The 13,465-nt window shown below is 46.2% G+C and overlaps 1 protein-coding gene across 2 annotated transcripts in view; it reads right to left on the reverse strand.

The window, feature by feature from the left end:
- Positions 1-13,465, reverse strand: part of Qprt (quinolinate phosphoribosyltransferase) — a 65,100-nt gene that overhangs the window by 7,907 nt on the left and 43,728 nt on the right. Inside the window, exon 1 of one of the 2 annotated variants that reach the window (XM_071605494.1) lies at positions 10,158-10,241. The exons of the other annotated variant lie outside the window; for it this stretch is intronic. Coding sequence (XP_071461595.1) covers positions 10,158-10,170 — 13 coding nt within the window. The 5' untranslated portion in view covers positions 10,171-10,241. Of the gene's footprint in view, positions 1-10,157; positions 10,242-13,465 lie in introns of those variants that run through there. 2 annotated transcript variants of the gene reach the window in all.

The raw sequence follows: 13,465 nt of genomic DNA on the forward strand, positions 1-13,465 counted from the left end.
TGGTTGCCAGGGGCTGAGAATGAATTAAAGAGGAAATGGGGGAAGGGAAGAATAGAAGTTCATTGGATTAGACAAAGGGGAATGAAGTGGAGGGAGGGGGAATGGGACTAGGAAAGACAGTGGAATGAATCGGCCGTAACTTTCCTAATACACCACAGTGTAACCCCACATCAGGTACAACCACAAAAATGGGAAGTTATACTCTGACTATGTTTGATATATCAAAATACTATCACATATAACTAAAAAGAACAAATAAAAATATCTTTCAAAAAAAGAGGAAACGGGGTTGTGAGGGTATCCTATGGGGATTGCTGCATATTAAAATCATTGATTTGCCAGGTGCAGTGGTCCACACCTGTAATCCAAGCAGCTCAGGAGGCTGAGGTAGGAGGATTGCCAGTTCAAAGCCAGCCTCACCAAAAAAGTGAGGCCCTAAGCAACTCAGGGAGACCCTGTCTCTAAATAAAATACAAAATAGGGCTAGGGATGGGGCTCAGTGGGTTGAGTGCCCCTGAGTTCAATCCCCAAAACCCCCCCCAAAAAAATCATGGATTTTTACTTTTTCCCCCCACTGCGATACTAGAGATTGAACCCAAGAGAGCTCTACTACTAATTCACATCCCCAGACCTTTTTATTTTATTTTAAGACAGAGCCTCACTAAGTTTCCCAAGCTGGACTTGAACTTGTGATCCTGTCTCAGCTTCCTGGATTACAAGCTGTGCTTCTGCACCCAGCCATTGACTGTACACTTAACCGACAGGAACCAATGTTCTGATGCAAGGCATAAACCATTTTGCAGCCCTTAGTGAAGCCAATTGATCCAAATGTGCAACATTGAAGGCCAATATCAAGAATCCAGGAAGCCAGACACTGGGCTCCTTCTGATGGAAGAACACACCACCTCTCCCTGTTGGCAATCTCTTGCCAAAACAGCTGGACAGAGTCAGATCAGGCTTCTAGATGCAACCACCCATTTATTAAACAAACAAAAACAAAGGATAGGGAACATGTTAAACTATACTATGGGACTACTACCAGCAAAATTGAGACCACAGCCGGGCACAGTGGCACACGCCTATAAACCCAGCAGCTCAGGAGACTGAGGCAGAAGGATTGTGAGTTCAAAGTTAGCCTCAGCAGCTTGGTGAGGTCCTAAGCAACTCAGAGAGACCTTGTCTCAAAATTTTAAAAAATAATAATAAAATAAAAAGGGCTGGGGATGTGGCTCAGTGGTTAAGCTCCTGGGTTTGCTCCAGTATCAAAAATAAAATAAAATAAATTCAGACCACATGTAACTCCACCACAAAATAGACTAATTTCTTCCACAGATAATTGCAAGGAAAACAAAAGATTAAGAGACTCTTAAAACACATACTAACCAATTACAATTTGTACATCTTGGATTCTATTGGGGTTTTTGTTGTTGTTATTGTTGTGGGTTTTTGTTTTCTTTTTCTTTTTTTTTTTTTTTTTTTTGGTACTGGGAATTGAACCCAGGAGCACTTTGCCACTGAGATATATCCCAGCCCTTTTAAATTTTATTTTGAGACAGGGAGACAGGGTCTTGCTAAATTGCTTAGGGCCTTGATAAATTGCCAAGGCTTGTCTCCAATTTGCAATCCTCCTGCCTTGGCCTCTTCATTGCTGGGATTAGAGGCCTGCAAGAAGGTACCCTGCATTTTGGGGATTTTATTTTTTTAGTTGAGGCTTCATCACCTGGGCCTGATGAACTAACTAGTCACTCAATCTCCAGCCCCTCGTCCCTTTCCAGAGCTCAGGAGTGGGAGAGTTAGTGGGTAAATATCACTGACAGTTCCCAGCTTCTAAACATGGCTTGATCTTTCTGGTGATCAGCCCCATCCCATAGCTGCCTCATTAGAGCTGAAATTGTCCCTGTCACCCAGGAAATTTCAAGGGACCAGCAGTTCTGTGTCAGGGAACAAGGTCAAAAACCAAAAATTAGATCCAAAGATTCTTCTGGAAGCCCCATTGCTCAGGAAATTGCAAAAAGATTCTTTTTTGAAGTTTAGAACACCCCAGGCGCTTCCACCCTCAGGGGCTTCCCTCTTGGACACGTCTCCCAGCAGTTGTTCTGATTGCCTAATGTAGTTCTAGGTGCTCTGTGTCAGGTTCTAGGGATGAAGACCAAAATATATGTTTCTTATTCCAAATCATAATATCAGAATGGGGTGCTGGTTCTGCACCTCAGCTGCACAATGGAATCATGTGGGAAGTTTTACCAAAATGTTGATCCTTGGGCCCCTGAGTCCCACCCCTAGAAGTTCTAGTATAATTGGTCTAGCATGTGGTGACCTATATCCGATTTGTAGGAGAGCCGGCAGCGTCTGAGTACAGGAGAGAGGAAGAACTGCCACACATTGGTGCCTACTGTATGTCAGGCACTTTTCATATCTTATCACAGATCCTGATGTTGGATCGAAAAAAAAAAGAAGAAGATAGAAAGGAGACAGGTGCATGCCTGTAATCCCGGCCACTTGGGAGGCTGAGACCAGAGGATCACAAGTTGAAGGCCAGCTTCATTGACTTAGCAAGACCCTGTCTTGAAATAAAATTTCAAAAAATGGCTGGGGATATAGCTCAGTGGTAAAGTGCCCCTGAGTTAAATCCCTAGTCCCAAAGAAAAAGAAAGAAAGGAGACATAAAGGAAGGACAAGGAAATAAAATTATAAGTCAGAAGTTCCACATACTTCTCCAGGCCTGCAACCTCCTAAACCAGTCTTCTCTCCCAGGCCCAACACTCCCAAATTCCCGGGAAATCTGTAAACCTACCATGTACTCTGTTAATTAACCCAACAAAAATGAATTAAGCAAAGAGAGATACAGCTGGGTGCGGTGGCACACACCTGTAATCCCAGCGAGCGGTTCAGGAGGCGGAGGCAGGAGGATCGCAAATTCAGAGCCAGCCTCAGCAATTTAGTGAGGTATTAAGCAACTCAGTGAGGCCCTGGCTCTAAGAAAATACGAAATAGGGCTGGGGATGTGGCTCAATGGTTGAGTGCACCTGAGTTCAATCCCCAGTATCAAAAACAAAACAAAACAAAAAAACAGTAAGAAATTTATAATTTAGGGAACTATCCAGTATAGATATTGATCAGATAATGAAGACCCTGTCAGCCTAAGTGTTAGGGAACAGACAGGTAAGGACAGTAGGAACACGAGGTTAAGAGAATAGTTATATAAAATGTGCCCACTGTGCTGACCCCTACATGCTTTCTTTTCCAAGATGCAATTTATCTGCAGCCTTGCTTGGACTATGTGGACAGGATTTTATACCCCTTAGCAAACTACCCATTCACTGCAGAAGAAATGCAGGCCCAAAATAATGTTGATAAGAGGAACCCAAGTTACCCTGAAGGAGGAGACTTTTGTGACCAGATCCTGAAACTCTGGGAAATAAGGATAGTTCCTCCTAACCATAAAATCTATAAGCATGTATGGTTGAGAATCCAATTAGATTCAGTCAGCATGGGCCAAGGTGACCAGAGTTACCATGACAGTAGGGATTTGAAAGTCTAAAGTCACCCTGCATCAAAAGTCAAGAGATGGACTGGGCAAGACTCTATGGAAACTTCTCTGGAATTCCCAATAAGACTGGATGCAACTTAGTGAGACCCTGTCTCTAAATAAAATATAAAATAGGGATGGGGATGTGGCTCAGTAGCAAGTGCCCCTGAGTTCAATCCCTGGAACGCCCCCCCCCCAAAAAAAATTGGAGCACAGGAGAGGCACGTTGTCCCTTTCCTCTCAGAGAGAACCCACTCTCTCCCTTAACAGTGTCCCTTTTTCCCCTTTCCTATCTCTACTAATAAACTGATGCCTGCTACTGAGTGACATGTCTGAAATCTTTCTGACTTGACAGCAAGATCAGGGTGTGAAGAGGAGTCTTCACATTGCCTCAGTTTCTTGGAAGGCCCCCAGCTCTGTAACATAAGGATCCTAAGAATGACCAGACCACCAGAAACCATCCTGCAATCACCAGACTGATACTATTCCCTTGGTGAGGGGTGGGTATAAGAAGTATACCCACCCCTCACCAAGTTTCCTTTTAAAGAAGAGCCAGAGGCTGGGGATGTGCCTCAGTGGTAGAGTGCTTGCCTGGCTTGTGCAAAGCTCCGGGTTTTGCCAGAGACTCAGGAGGCTGAGGCCGGAGGATTGCAAATTAGAGGCCAGCCTGGGCAATATAATGAGACCCTGTTTTGAAATTTTTAAAAATTAAAAAGGGCTGGAGATGTAGTTCAGTGCCTCTGGGTACCTGAATAAATAAATAGCTGGGAACCCCCAAAATGCATCTCTCACTTTGAGATGGCCCACATTATCCCAAATGTATATTCCTTGCTTTCCCAAATAAATCTCTGTGTCTCTACCCACACATGCTGAAATTCTTTTCATCATGTGTGTCAAAGGATCCCAATGGGCCTGAGTTGAGTCCTCTCTCACCCTCCCACCACCTGCCCCGCCCCCTGCCCATCCCTGAGAATTCCTAGGGACCCTTTTCCCCAGAAAGTCTCTTCTCCCATACAAGCCTATCTCAGTCTTTCAAGGCAGGGAGCATTCATATTCATACATGGGAATTAAAGACTCATAAATGTAAGGGGGAAATTACCCAAAAGAGCAGAGCTAGAAAAATATTAAAACTAGAATTTAATAAACATGGACAGGCCTTCCCCTCTCCACAGCAGGTCACTTTTAGAAAACCTTAGCAGCTGTCCCCTGCAGGGGTTCCCTCTGGCCCACTTATCAGAGATCAGTTGTTTTGATTGCATAATCTAGAGGCACAAAGTTCCACTTGTGAAAAGTAAATAAACACATCTGGTTTTCTTTGGGCCCTGACCAGCTCATGCTGGTCCAACAAAAGGGACTCCTGTGGGTTGCTTTGAATATCCGGGCTCGCTAATTAGCAGCTGTCCCTAAAAGGCACATACTTCAGAGAGAAGCTGCTTGTAGGTGGAAGACAGGCATAGAAAGCTCTAGAGAGGCTTCCTCCAGGGAAGATAGTTGTGCCAGCCCAGTCCTGATTTCTGGCCTTGTAGTTATTGCATGTAAAAGTTCTTCAAGATGCCAGGGCTTCAGAGGTCATCCTTTTATCCTGAGGGATGTAACCTGGATCTCTCAAGGGAATTCTTGCTTTTTTGTGTTTTATTTATTGGTTGCTATTGGGGACTGCACCCAGGGGCCCTTTACCACCGAGTTATACCTCCAGTCTTTAAGTTTTTTTTTTTAATTTTGAGACAGGATCTCACTAAATAGTCTAAGTTGCCAAGGTTGGCCTCTAACTTGTGACCGATCCTCCTCCTGCCTCAGGTTTCGGAGACCCTGGGATCATAAACATACGCTACCACTCCAGGTGGAGGTGACAATTTATTAAGTGGTTGTCTGGACAGCAATAAAATAAGTATCTCTCTCTCTGAAGTTTTCCATAGCTTGATATTGTCCACATTCTTCTCTTTATGAACAATGTAAACTGGTCCAAATAACTGAATAGATGAGGATTTTCCCCACCTCTGGCCCTTTAGCCGTTGGATTGTGCTGGATCATTGACTGATTTATTGTGTTTCTATGATGTGCCTAACCATAGTTCCCTGCTGGAGGGACAAGGGATGATGTTGGAATCCAACTTCTCATTCCTCCATCTTTCATTCAATCACTTTTACTAGAAATGCAGGAGCCAGTCAAGGCCTAAAGAGAACCAGATGTTCCAGATGTGCCTTTGTCTTGAGGCCTGGAGAAGCTTCCCAGAATGCACACAAAATAAATAGGGCAAGTTTTGCTCTGTGCTTTCAACAAACAGTGGTGTTAGATGAGGCTGCCAAAGTAAAAAGTATTCTGTAGTTAAAACCAAGTTATGGTGAGGTTCTATGAGCCAAACCCAGAGCCCCAGGGTTCTCTGTCCCGGGTGTACCAGGAACAGTCCAGATGGGGGGGTCAGAAACACCTGGGCCGGAACAATGACTCAACCAACTACTCCCTGGGTGATCTCAGGCAAGTCCTTTGCTCTCTGAGAGTTTTATGGGGATATTATGGGGCTTCCTGCTGTAAGGACAGACTGGTGCAGTTCACAGCAAGTGCCTGAACCAAGTGCCTGTTTTGAAACCCAGGTGTCTGACTCAAAGCTTTGTTCTCATCTATTTATCTGTTGATTTATTCAACAAAACACCAGGTGGAGACAGAGGCTAGGAGGCCTGTGTTTGCTTCTGCAGCACAACAGCCTTCTGAAGAATGTTCTTTCCTTTTTTTCTTGTCTCCCTAGTTAGAAAAATGACTTCCAAATAAAGCCTGGCGTGATCCTCAATCACCCTTATTAAGATGTGGAAGCAAAAAAGAGTCTGGGATAGGTTAGCTCTAGAACCAATTGGAATTTGATGGAGAGGGAGGCCCAGAGCAGAGAATAGAGGCCACAGGCCACTAGGGAGGCCGAGTCTCAGGCACAGAGGGAGAATCAAGAGAGAAGGTGACCTCAGAGGCAGCCAGACTGAGCTGGCCTTGCATGAGAGGCCAGAGTAAGGGTTCTACTCTCGAGGCAACAGGAAATCACTATGGAATTTTGATCAGAAGTCACAGGATCAAAGGACCTAGGAATTAGACCAGAGACTCTGCACCTAACGGAAGAAAAAGTAGGCCCAAATCTTCATCATGTTGGCTTAGAATCTGACTCCGTTAATAAAACTCCTAAAGTACAAGAAATAAAATCAAGAATCAATAAATGGGATGGATTCAAACTAAAAAGCTTCTCGGCAAAAGAGACAATGAGGTGAAGAGAGAGCCTACAGAATGGGAACAAATTTTTGCCACACGCCCATCAGATAGAGCACTAATATCCAGGTTATATAAAGAACTCAAAAAACTCAAAAAAAAAAAAAATGAATAACCCAATCAATAAATGGGCTGAGGAAATGAGCAGACGCTTCACAGATGATATACAATCAATCAACAAATTTATGAAAAATCGTTCAACATCTCTAGCAATTAGAGAAATACCAATCAAAACCACTTGAAGAGGGCTGGGGATGTGGCTCAAGCGGTAGCGCGCTCGCCTGGCATGCGTGCGGCCCGGGTTCGATCCTCAGCACCACATACCAACAAAGATGTTGTGTCCACCGAGAACTAAAAAATAAATATTAAAAAAAAAAAAAAAAAACACTTGAAGATTTCATCTCACTGAAGCCAGAATTAGACAGTCAGTATAGATATGTAAATTGAGTCAGGTAAGGAGCCAATTTTGACTGAGTCTGGGGAGCTGGAGATTGTCCCCTGAGGGATTGAAATGTGAATACCTTCAAAGCCCTTCCTCCACCCTTGTCAAGATCCTGCCCCTGCTCCAACCTGTTGCCAAGGTAACCCTTAGCATACCAGCTATGGCCCCTTCTCCCTCCCGGGAGAAGTCTATGTTACCTCTTTCTAAATAAACCCTGCTTTATATGCTTGCCTCGGCTTGCTTCTCTAATGTTCAAACTTCAGCATTTGAGGGAGCAGAACTCGCCACTGGTTACCGGCGGTATCATCACTCCAGGCAGAACGTCAATTATCAAGGATTCAAGCAACAGTGAGAGCCGGAGAGGATGAGGGAAAAAGGAACACTGACACATTGCTAATGGGACTGCTAAATGGTGCAACCACTTTGGAAAGCAGTAAGGAGATTCCTTAGAAAACTTTGAATGGAACCACCATTTGACCCACTCCTCGGTCTATACCCAAATAACTTAAAATCAGCATACTACAGTGATGCAGCCACCTCAATGCCTGTAACAGCTCAATTCACAATAGCTAAACTGTGGAAGCAACCTAGATGCCCTTCAATAGATGAATGGATAAAAAACTGTGGTATATGTATACAATGGAATATTACTCAGCCTTAAAGAAGAATGAAATCATGGCATTTGCAGGTAAATGGATGGAGCTGGAGTATCATGCTAAGCAAAGTAAGCCAATCCCAAAAAACCAAAGGCCAAATGTTTTCTGTGATAAGTGGATGCTGATCCATAACAGGGGATTGGGGGGCAAGGGAAGAAAGAAGGAACTTTGGGTAGAGCAGGGGGGAGGAAGGGGCGATGAGGGGGTATGAGGGTGTAAAGATGGTGGAACGAGATGGATATTATTACCCCTCTGTATGGGTAGGATTGCACCAATGATGTGACTCTACATCATGTACAACCAGATAAATGAAAAGTTGTACTCCATTTGTGTAAAAAAAAAATAAAGTTAATTTTTAAAAAAAGTCACAGTATCAAAAATGAACTTTAAACATTTAAATTGTGTCTTGGTTGGGGGGACTGTTGGGCCTGGACAAGAAGAAGTAATGAACTGTGATGGAAGGGTGTCCCTCTCTGGGCCGCCTGGATGCTCCCACGGGCCCTGCCATGCTCACAGCTTGGCCCAGCCTGACCACTCAGCCTTGGCCTTGGCCTTGGCCTACCCCTGCCCAGCGGCATCTGGACTAGCCCCTTTCTTTCCTCCACATTCCCAGCCTGTGTCTTTCCACCTTGACTTCTCCGCTCCCTCCTGGCTTAATTCACGTGGGTCAGTGACCAGAGACACAGGAGGAAGACTGGCGGCAGAGAAGACTTTGAGATGAACGTGTCCGGAGATGTCCGGGTGGAAAGGGACAATCTGGGATTCCAAATGAAACTGGAACCTGAGGCCAGATCAGAGGGGGAAAGACAGAGACAAGGAGCTACATGTCCAGCCCGCGACCACCAGGTGGTTTCTGTGAGTCAGGATGTTATTCCTAATCCTATGGAAAGGCAGGATTTTCACCGTGAGGGAATGGTGCACAGTGAGGCTAAGCATCTTGTCTGAGATCACACAGCAAGCAGGTGGCAGGGGTGACACTTGAATGCAAGTTTCTAACTCTAAGGTCATTTCTAAGCTGTGTGGTGGGAGGCTGCAGAGGTGGGTGTATTGTGGATGAGCATCCTTGAGGGTTTTTTTTGTTTTGTTTTGTTGCTGGGGATTAAACCCAGAGGCACTTAACCATAGAGTCACATCCCTAGCCCGTTTTACTTTTTTATTTTGAGACAGGGTCTCACTAAGTTGCTTAGGGCCTCACTAAGTTGCTGAGGCTGGCTTTGAACTAGCGATCCTCCTGCCTCAGTCTCCTGAGTCGCTGGGATTACAGATGTGCCCCATCATACCCTGCCCATGCTTGACTTTTTGAGGTTTTCATTACTCTTTAGACTTTGGGTCTGATGAACATTGTAGACTCCCTCTCAGAAAAAAAAAAAATGCATTACTATGTGCACACAAAGGCATGTAATTTCCCATATGTATTTTAGGGTTCTTGAACTCCCCCAAAGCCTATCCATATTTCCTTAGTAAAGAACCCCAGTCCCAAAGGAATCAGGTGAAGATACCTTGAGGAGCTCCCACAGCCAAGCCAGAGGGGTGAGGGTGGGGGTCCCTAGGAGCCCTGGATGGGGGAGGGTGGCTGGAGGCTGGGGATGGAGCCCCCAGGTTGAGAAAGTGAAAACACAGGGAGATCAAGGGAGGACCTTCTGTGCCTAGGCCCTGGGAGGGCACTTGCCAGATGGCCTGTCCTCTGTCCTCCTGTCAACCTCGTGGGCAGGAAACTGTTACTATCATTTTACAGATGCAAGGAAATGAGTCTCTGAGAAATCAGTGACCTGCCCAATGTCCCACAGCCTGGGCCTGGTGGAGACTGGACTCACACAGGAGCCCTGTGGCTGCAGAGCCTGGCCCTTGTCACTCTGTATACAGGCTCACTCCCATGCAGGGACTCACAGACCCCAGGTCCCTTCCCCCACCGAGCCGCAGACAGGACTTTGCCTCGGTTCCTCCTGAGCCGCCAGCGAGTGGCTATGGAGGGGCAGAGTCCAGAGTGGCTCCCCTTCCCACTACCAGTCCCTGTCTGCCCCCAGGAGACCGGCTTCCTTCAGGGGGCTCCTGCTCTCTAGGACTCCAGGGCCCTGTCTTCTCTGGAGCTCCTTGGGGACCCAACAGGGAAGGAGAAAGTGAGACGAGGCCTCTGGGTTCCCTGAGGTTGAAGGGAGGTGAAGGGCAGAGAGTGGATGGGGAGGCCAGAGAGGGCGGGAGGGATGGAGAGAAGTTGGGAAGAGAGGGGGGGCAGCCAGCAGCGGGGAGAGGGGTGCGGAGACACTGGGGAGAGATGTCCCTTCACCTTCAGTGTCCATGGTGACTTGGAGCGGCCGGGCTAGAGTGTCCACTGCTCAGATCCGGTGTTCCCAGAGGCCCAGGGTGGGGGTGGGGCTGCCAGAGGGAGGGAGGGAGGGAGGGGCCAGGCTCTGGCGGGTCAGCCCTTCCCAGGGAGGCCTCCCTCCCTGCCTCCAGCCCTCCTCCAAGACCAGAGGCCCTGTTCTCGCCCTGCATCCTACTTGGCCCTACTCCCAACCCCCTGCAGGGCTGGAGGCTGTGAAAGCAGGAATATGGCTCCTGGAGAGGGCCAGAAAGCCTTTTTTATTTATTTATAGTTGTAGTTGGACACAATGCCTTTATTTATTTATCTTTATGTGGTGCTGAGGATTGAACCCAGGACCTCACATGTGCTGGGCAAGCGCCCTACCACTGAGCTACAACCCCAGGCCCCTGGGGAGCCTTTTGGATGGCTTACTGGGAAAACCATGGTTCCATTCCTAATTCCGTTCTCTTTTATCTCCAATGCTTTTTTCTGTGTGTCAGTTTTCTTAGCTATAAAATGAAATAATAGCCGGGCATGGTGGTGCACACCTGTCATCCCAGCGGACTGGGAGGCTGAGTCAAGAGGATCTTTGAGTTCAAAGCCAGCCTCAGCAATGGTGAGGCCCTAAGCAACTCAGTGAGACCCTGTCTCTAAATAAAATACAAAAAAATAGGGCTGGGGATAGGGCTCAGTGGTTGAGTGTCCCTGAGTTCAATTCCTGGTAACCGTCCCCCACCCGCTCCAAAAAAAGAATAATAATAATGGCTACTGAGCATCAAGTCAAAACAACTGCAGGTGACAGAGTAATGTCTCCTTCCTTTTCCTTCCCCCTTCCTGGGTGATGGCTTGAATTCCCACCTTCCCCACCCCCCAAACTTAACCCACCCCCCAACTTAACCCCCAAATTCATACATTTAAGGTATTTGGAGGTGGGGCCCTTGGGAGGTAATTAGACTTAGATGAGGTCATAAGGAACAGGAACAGGGCCCCAAGATGGCATTAGTGGTTTTATAAGAAGGAGAAAAAAAAGAGTCCTGCTTTCTTTTTCTCTTTTTTTTTCTTTTTTTATACTAGGGATTAAATCGAGGGGTGCTTAACCACTCAACCACATCCCCAGCACTTTTTTAAAAAATATATTTTATTTTAAGACAGGCTCTCTCTGAGTTGCTTAGGGCCTCACTAAATTGCTGAGGCTGGCTGCGATCCTCCTGCCCCAGCCTCCCGAGCAGCAGGGATCACAGGCATGACCCTGAACCCAGCTGAGAGCCCTGCTTTTTTGCTGTTTGATGTCCTTTACCATGTGACAATGGACTAGGAGGCCCTCAGCAGATGCAGGCAGCTTGATAAGGGACTTCCTTGTCTACGAAATTTTGAGCAATACATTTCTTTTCTTTGTAAATCACCCAGTCTATGCTGGGCTCAGTGGTACACATTTGTAATCCCAGAGATTTGGGAAGCTGAGGTAGGAGGATTGTAAATTCAAGGTCAAAAACCTCAGCAATTTAGCAAAACTCTGTTTCAAAATAAAGGGTTGGGGATGTAGCTCACTGGAGCACCCTTGGTGCTAAATAAATAAATAAACAGTAAATTACTCAATCTTTGGTATTCTGTCATATCAACAGAAAATTACCTAAGACACCAAGCCATAGTAAAGGCACAGGGGTAACAGTGGTCCCTTCACTTTCTGAACATAACCTTTATTGCTCTAAGGTTTATTTATTTATTTAAAAAATTTTTTTCTCCCTTCTCCCCTCTTCCCCTCCCTAACAAGATTAGGGAAACAGTGTTATCTTTTCTTCCCCTAGTTAATTGCCCTTGAACACACCCACTATTGGAAGGAGATACCTGCTGATAATCTGGAAAGCGGATATCTCCCAAATTAAGGGTGCCCTGGGACCCCCTACCAGAGCACACCTGGAATGCAACCCTTGAAGAGTTTCTTCAACAAGCCCCCTGTCCATTCTGATTGTTAGAGTCACAGTCTTTGGGACAGGAATCCTGGGTTTCTCCTTTGCTAACAAAGCAATAAACCTTCTTTTCCCCTTTTCTCAAAACCATGTCCTCGTTATTAAATTGGTATTGATCCTCACCGGGCACATGGACCAAGCTTTCAGTTACAAAGGCTAATCAGAGCCAGGCTTCTGAGTTAGAAAACTGGGAAACTGTCGATAACCTGTACTGTCTGGGTGCAGTGGCGCAGGCCTGTAATCCCAGCAACTTGGGATCCTGAGGCAGCAGGATGGCAAGTTCAAAGCCAGCTTCAGCAATTTCGTGAAGCCCTGTCTTAAAAGGACTGGGGATGTTAAGCACCTCTTGGTTCAACTCCAGTACCCATAAACAAACACAGATACAAAAAAACCTGTACTTGGACTTCAGGCAAGTTCCTGTCCAAGAACTTCCAATGTTTCTGTTCTTCAGCAGAAACTGTTCTTGCTGAAGTTGCTCTCAGAGCCGGGTACAGTGGCACATGCCTGTGATCCCAGTGGCTTGGGAGGCTGAGGCAGGAGGATCATGAGTTCAAAGCCAGCCTCAACAACTTAGTGAGGCCTTAAGCAACTGAGTGAAACCCTGTCTCTGAACAAAATGTAAAACGGGTTAGGGAGGTGGCTCAGTGGTTAAGCGCTCCTGGGTTCAATCCCCGGAACCAAATAAATAATAAAATCTCTCACAGGAACCAGTGGTTGCCAAATCCTCTGGCACTTTCCCAGCCCTTTCTCATCTCTCCTCTGGGTCTAGGATGAGGCCAGGAGGCATCTAGAGTGTGAAATTTAAGGAGGCCTCATCCTCATGTTCACTTTTCACCTTAAGCATCTCACTCAAGATCCGGGCCTGCTTCTGAAAGACCTTCTCCAACTATTCTTATCCTCCAGCCCCGCAACCAACGCCATCTTCTCCTGGTGTGTCTGTCTGTCTGTCTCTCTTTTCCAATGCTGGAACTGAACCCAAGACCTTGCCACTGAGCTACATTCCCCAGCCCCAGTTTATCTTTTTTATTTTTTTAATATTTATTTTTTAGCTGTAGTTGGACACAATGCCTTTATTTTCTTTATTTTTATGTGGTGCTGAGGATCGAACCCAGGGCCTCGCACGTGCTAGTCAAGCGCTCTACCGCTGAGTCACAACCCCAGCCCCAGTTTATCTTTTAATGTTTCTTTTTGGTCTCCTGCAGGCCCTTGTTCCTATATCCAGCTCTCAAATCTTGGTGTTCCCTCACCGTGGTAGAGACTGGTTCTCCTTTCCTCCCGTGCACTCAGCTAAACTACACTCACTAGCCTTCTGTGCACGGAGGC

Source organism: Marmota flaviventris, chromosome 19, assembly GCF_047511675.1.
Source record: "Marmota flaviventris isolate mMarFla1 chromosome 19, mMarFla1.hap1, whole genome shotgun sequence".
NCBI classification, from domain to species: domain Eukaryota; kingdom Metazoa; phylum Chordata; class Mammalia; order Rodentia; family Sciuridae; genus Marmota; species Marmota flaviventris.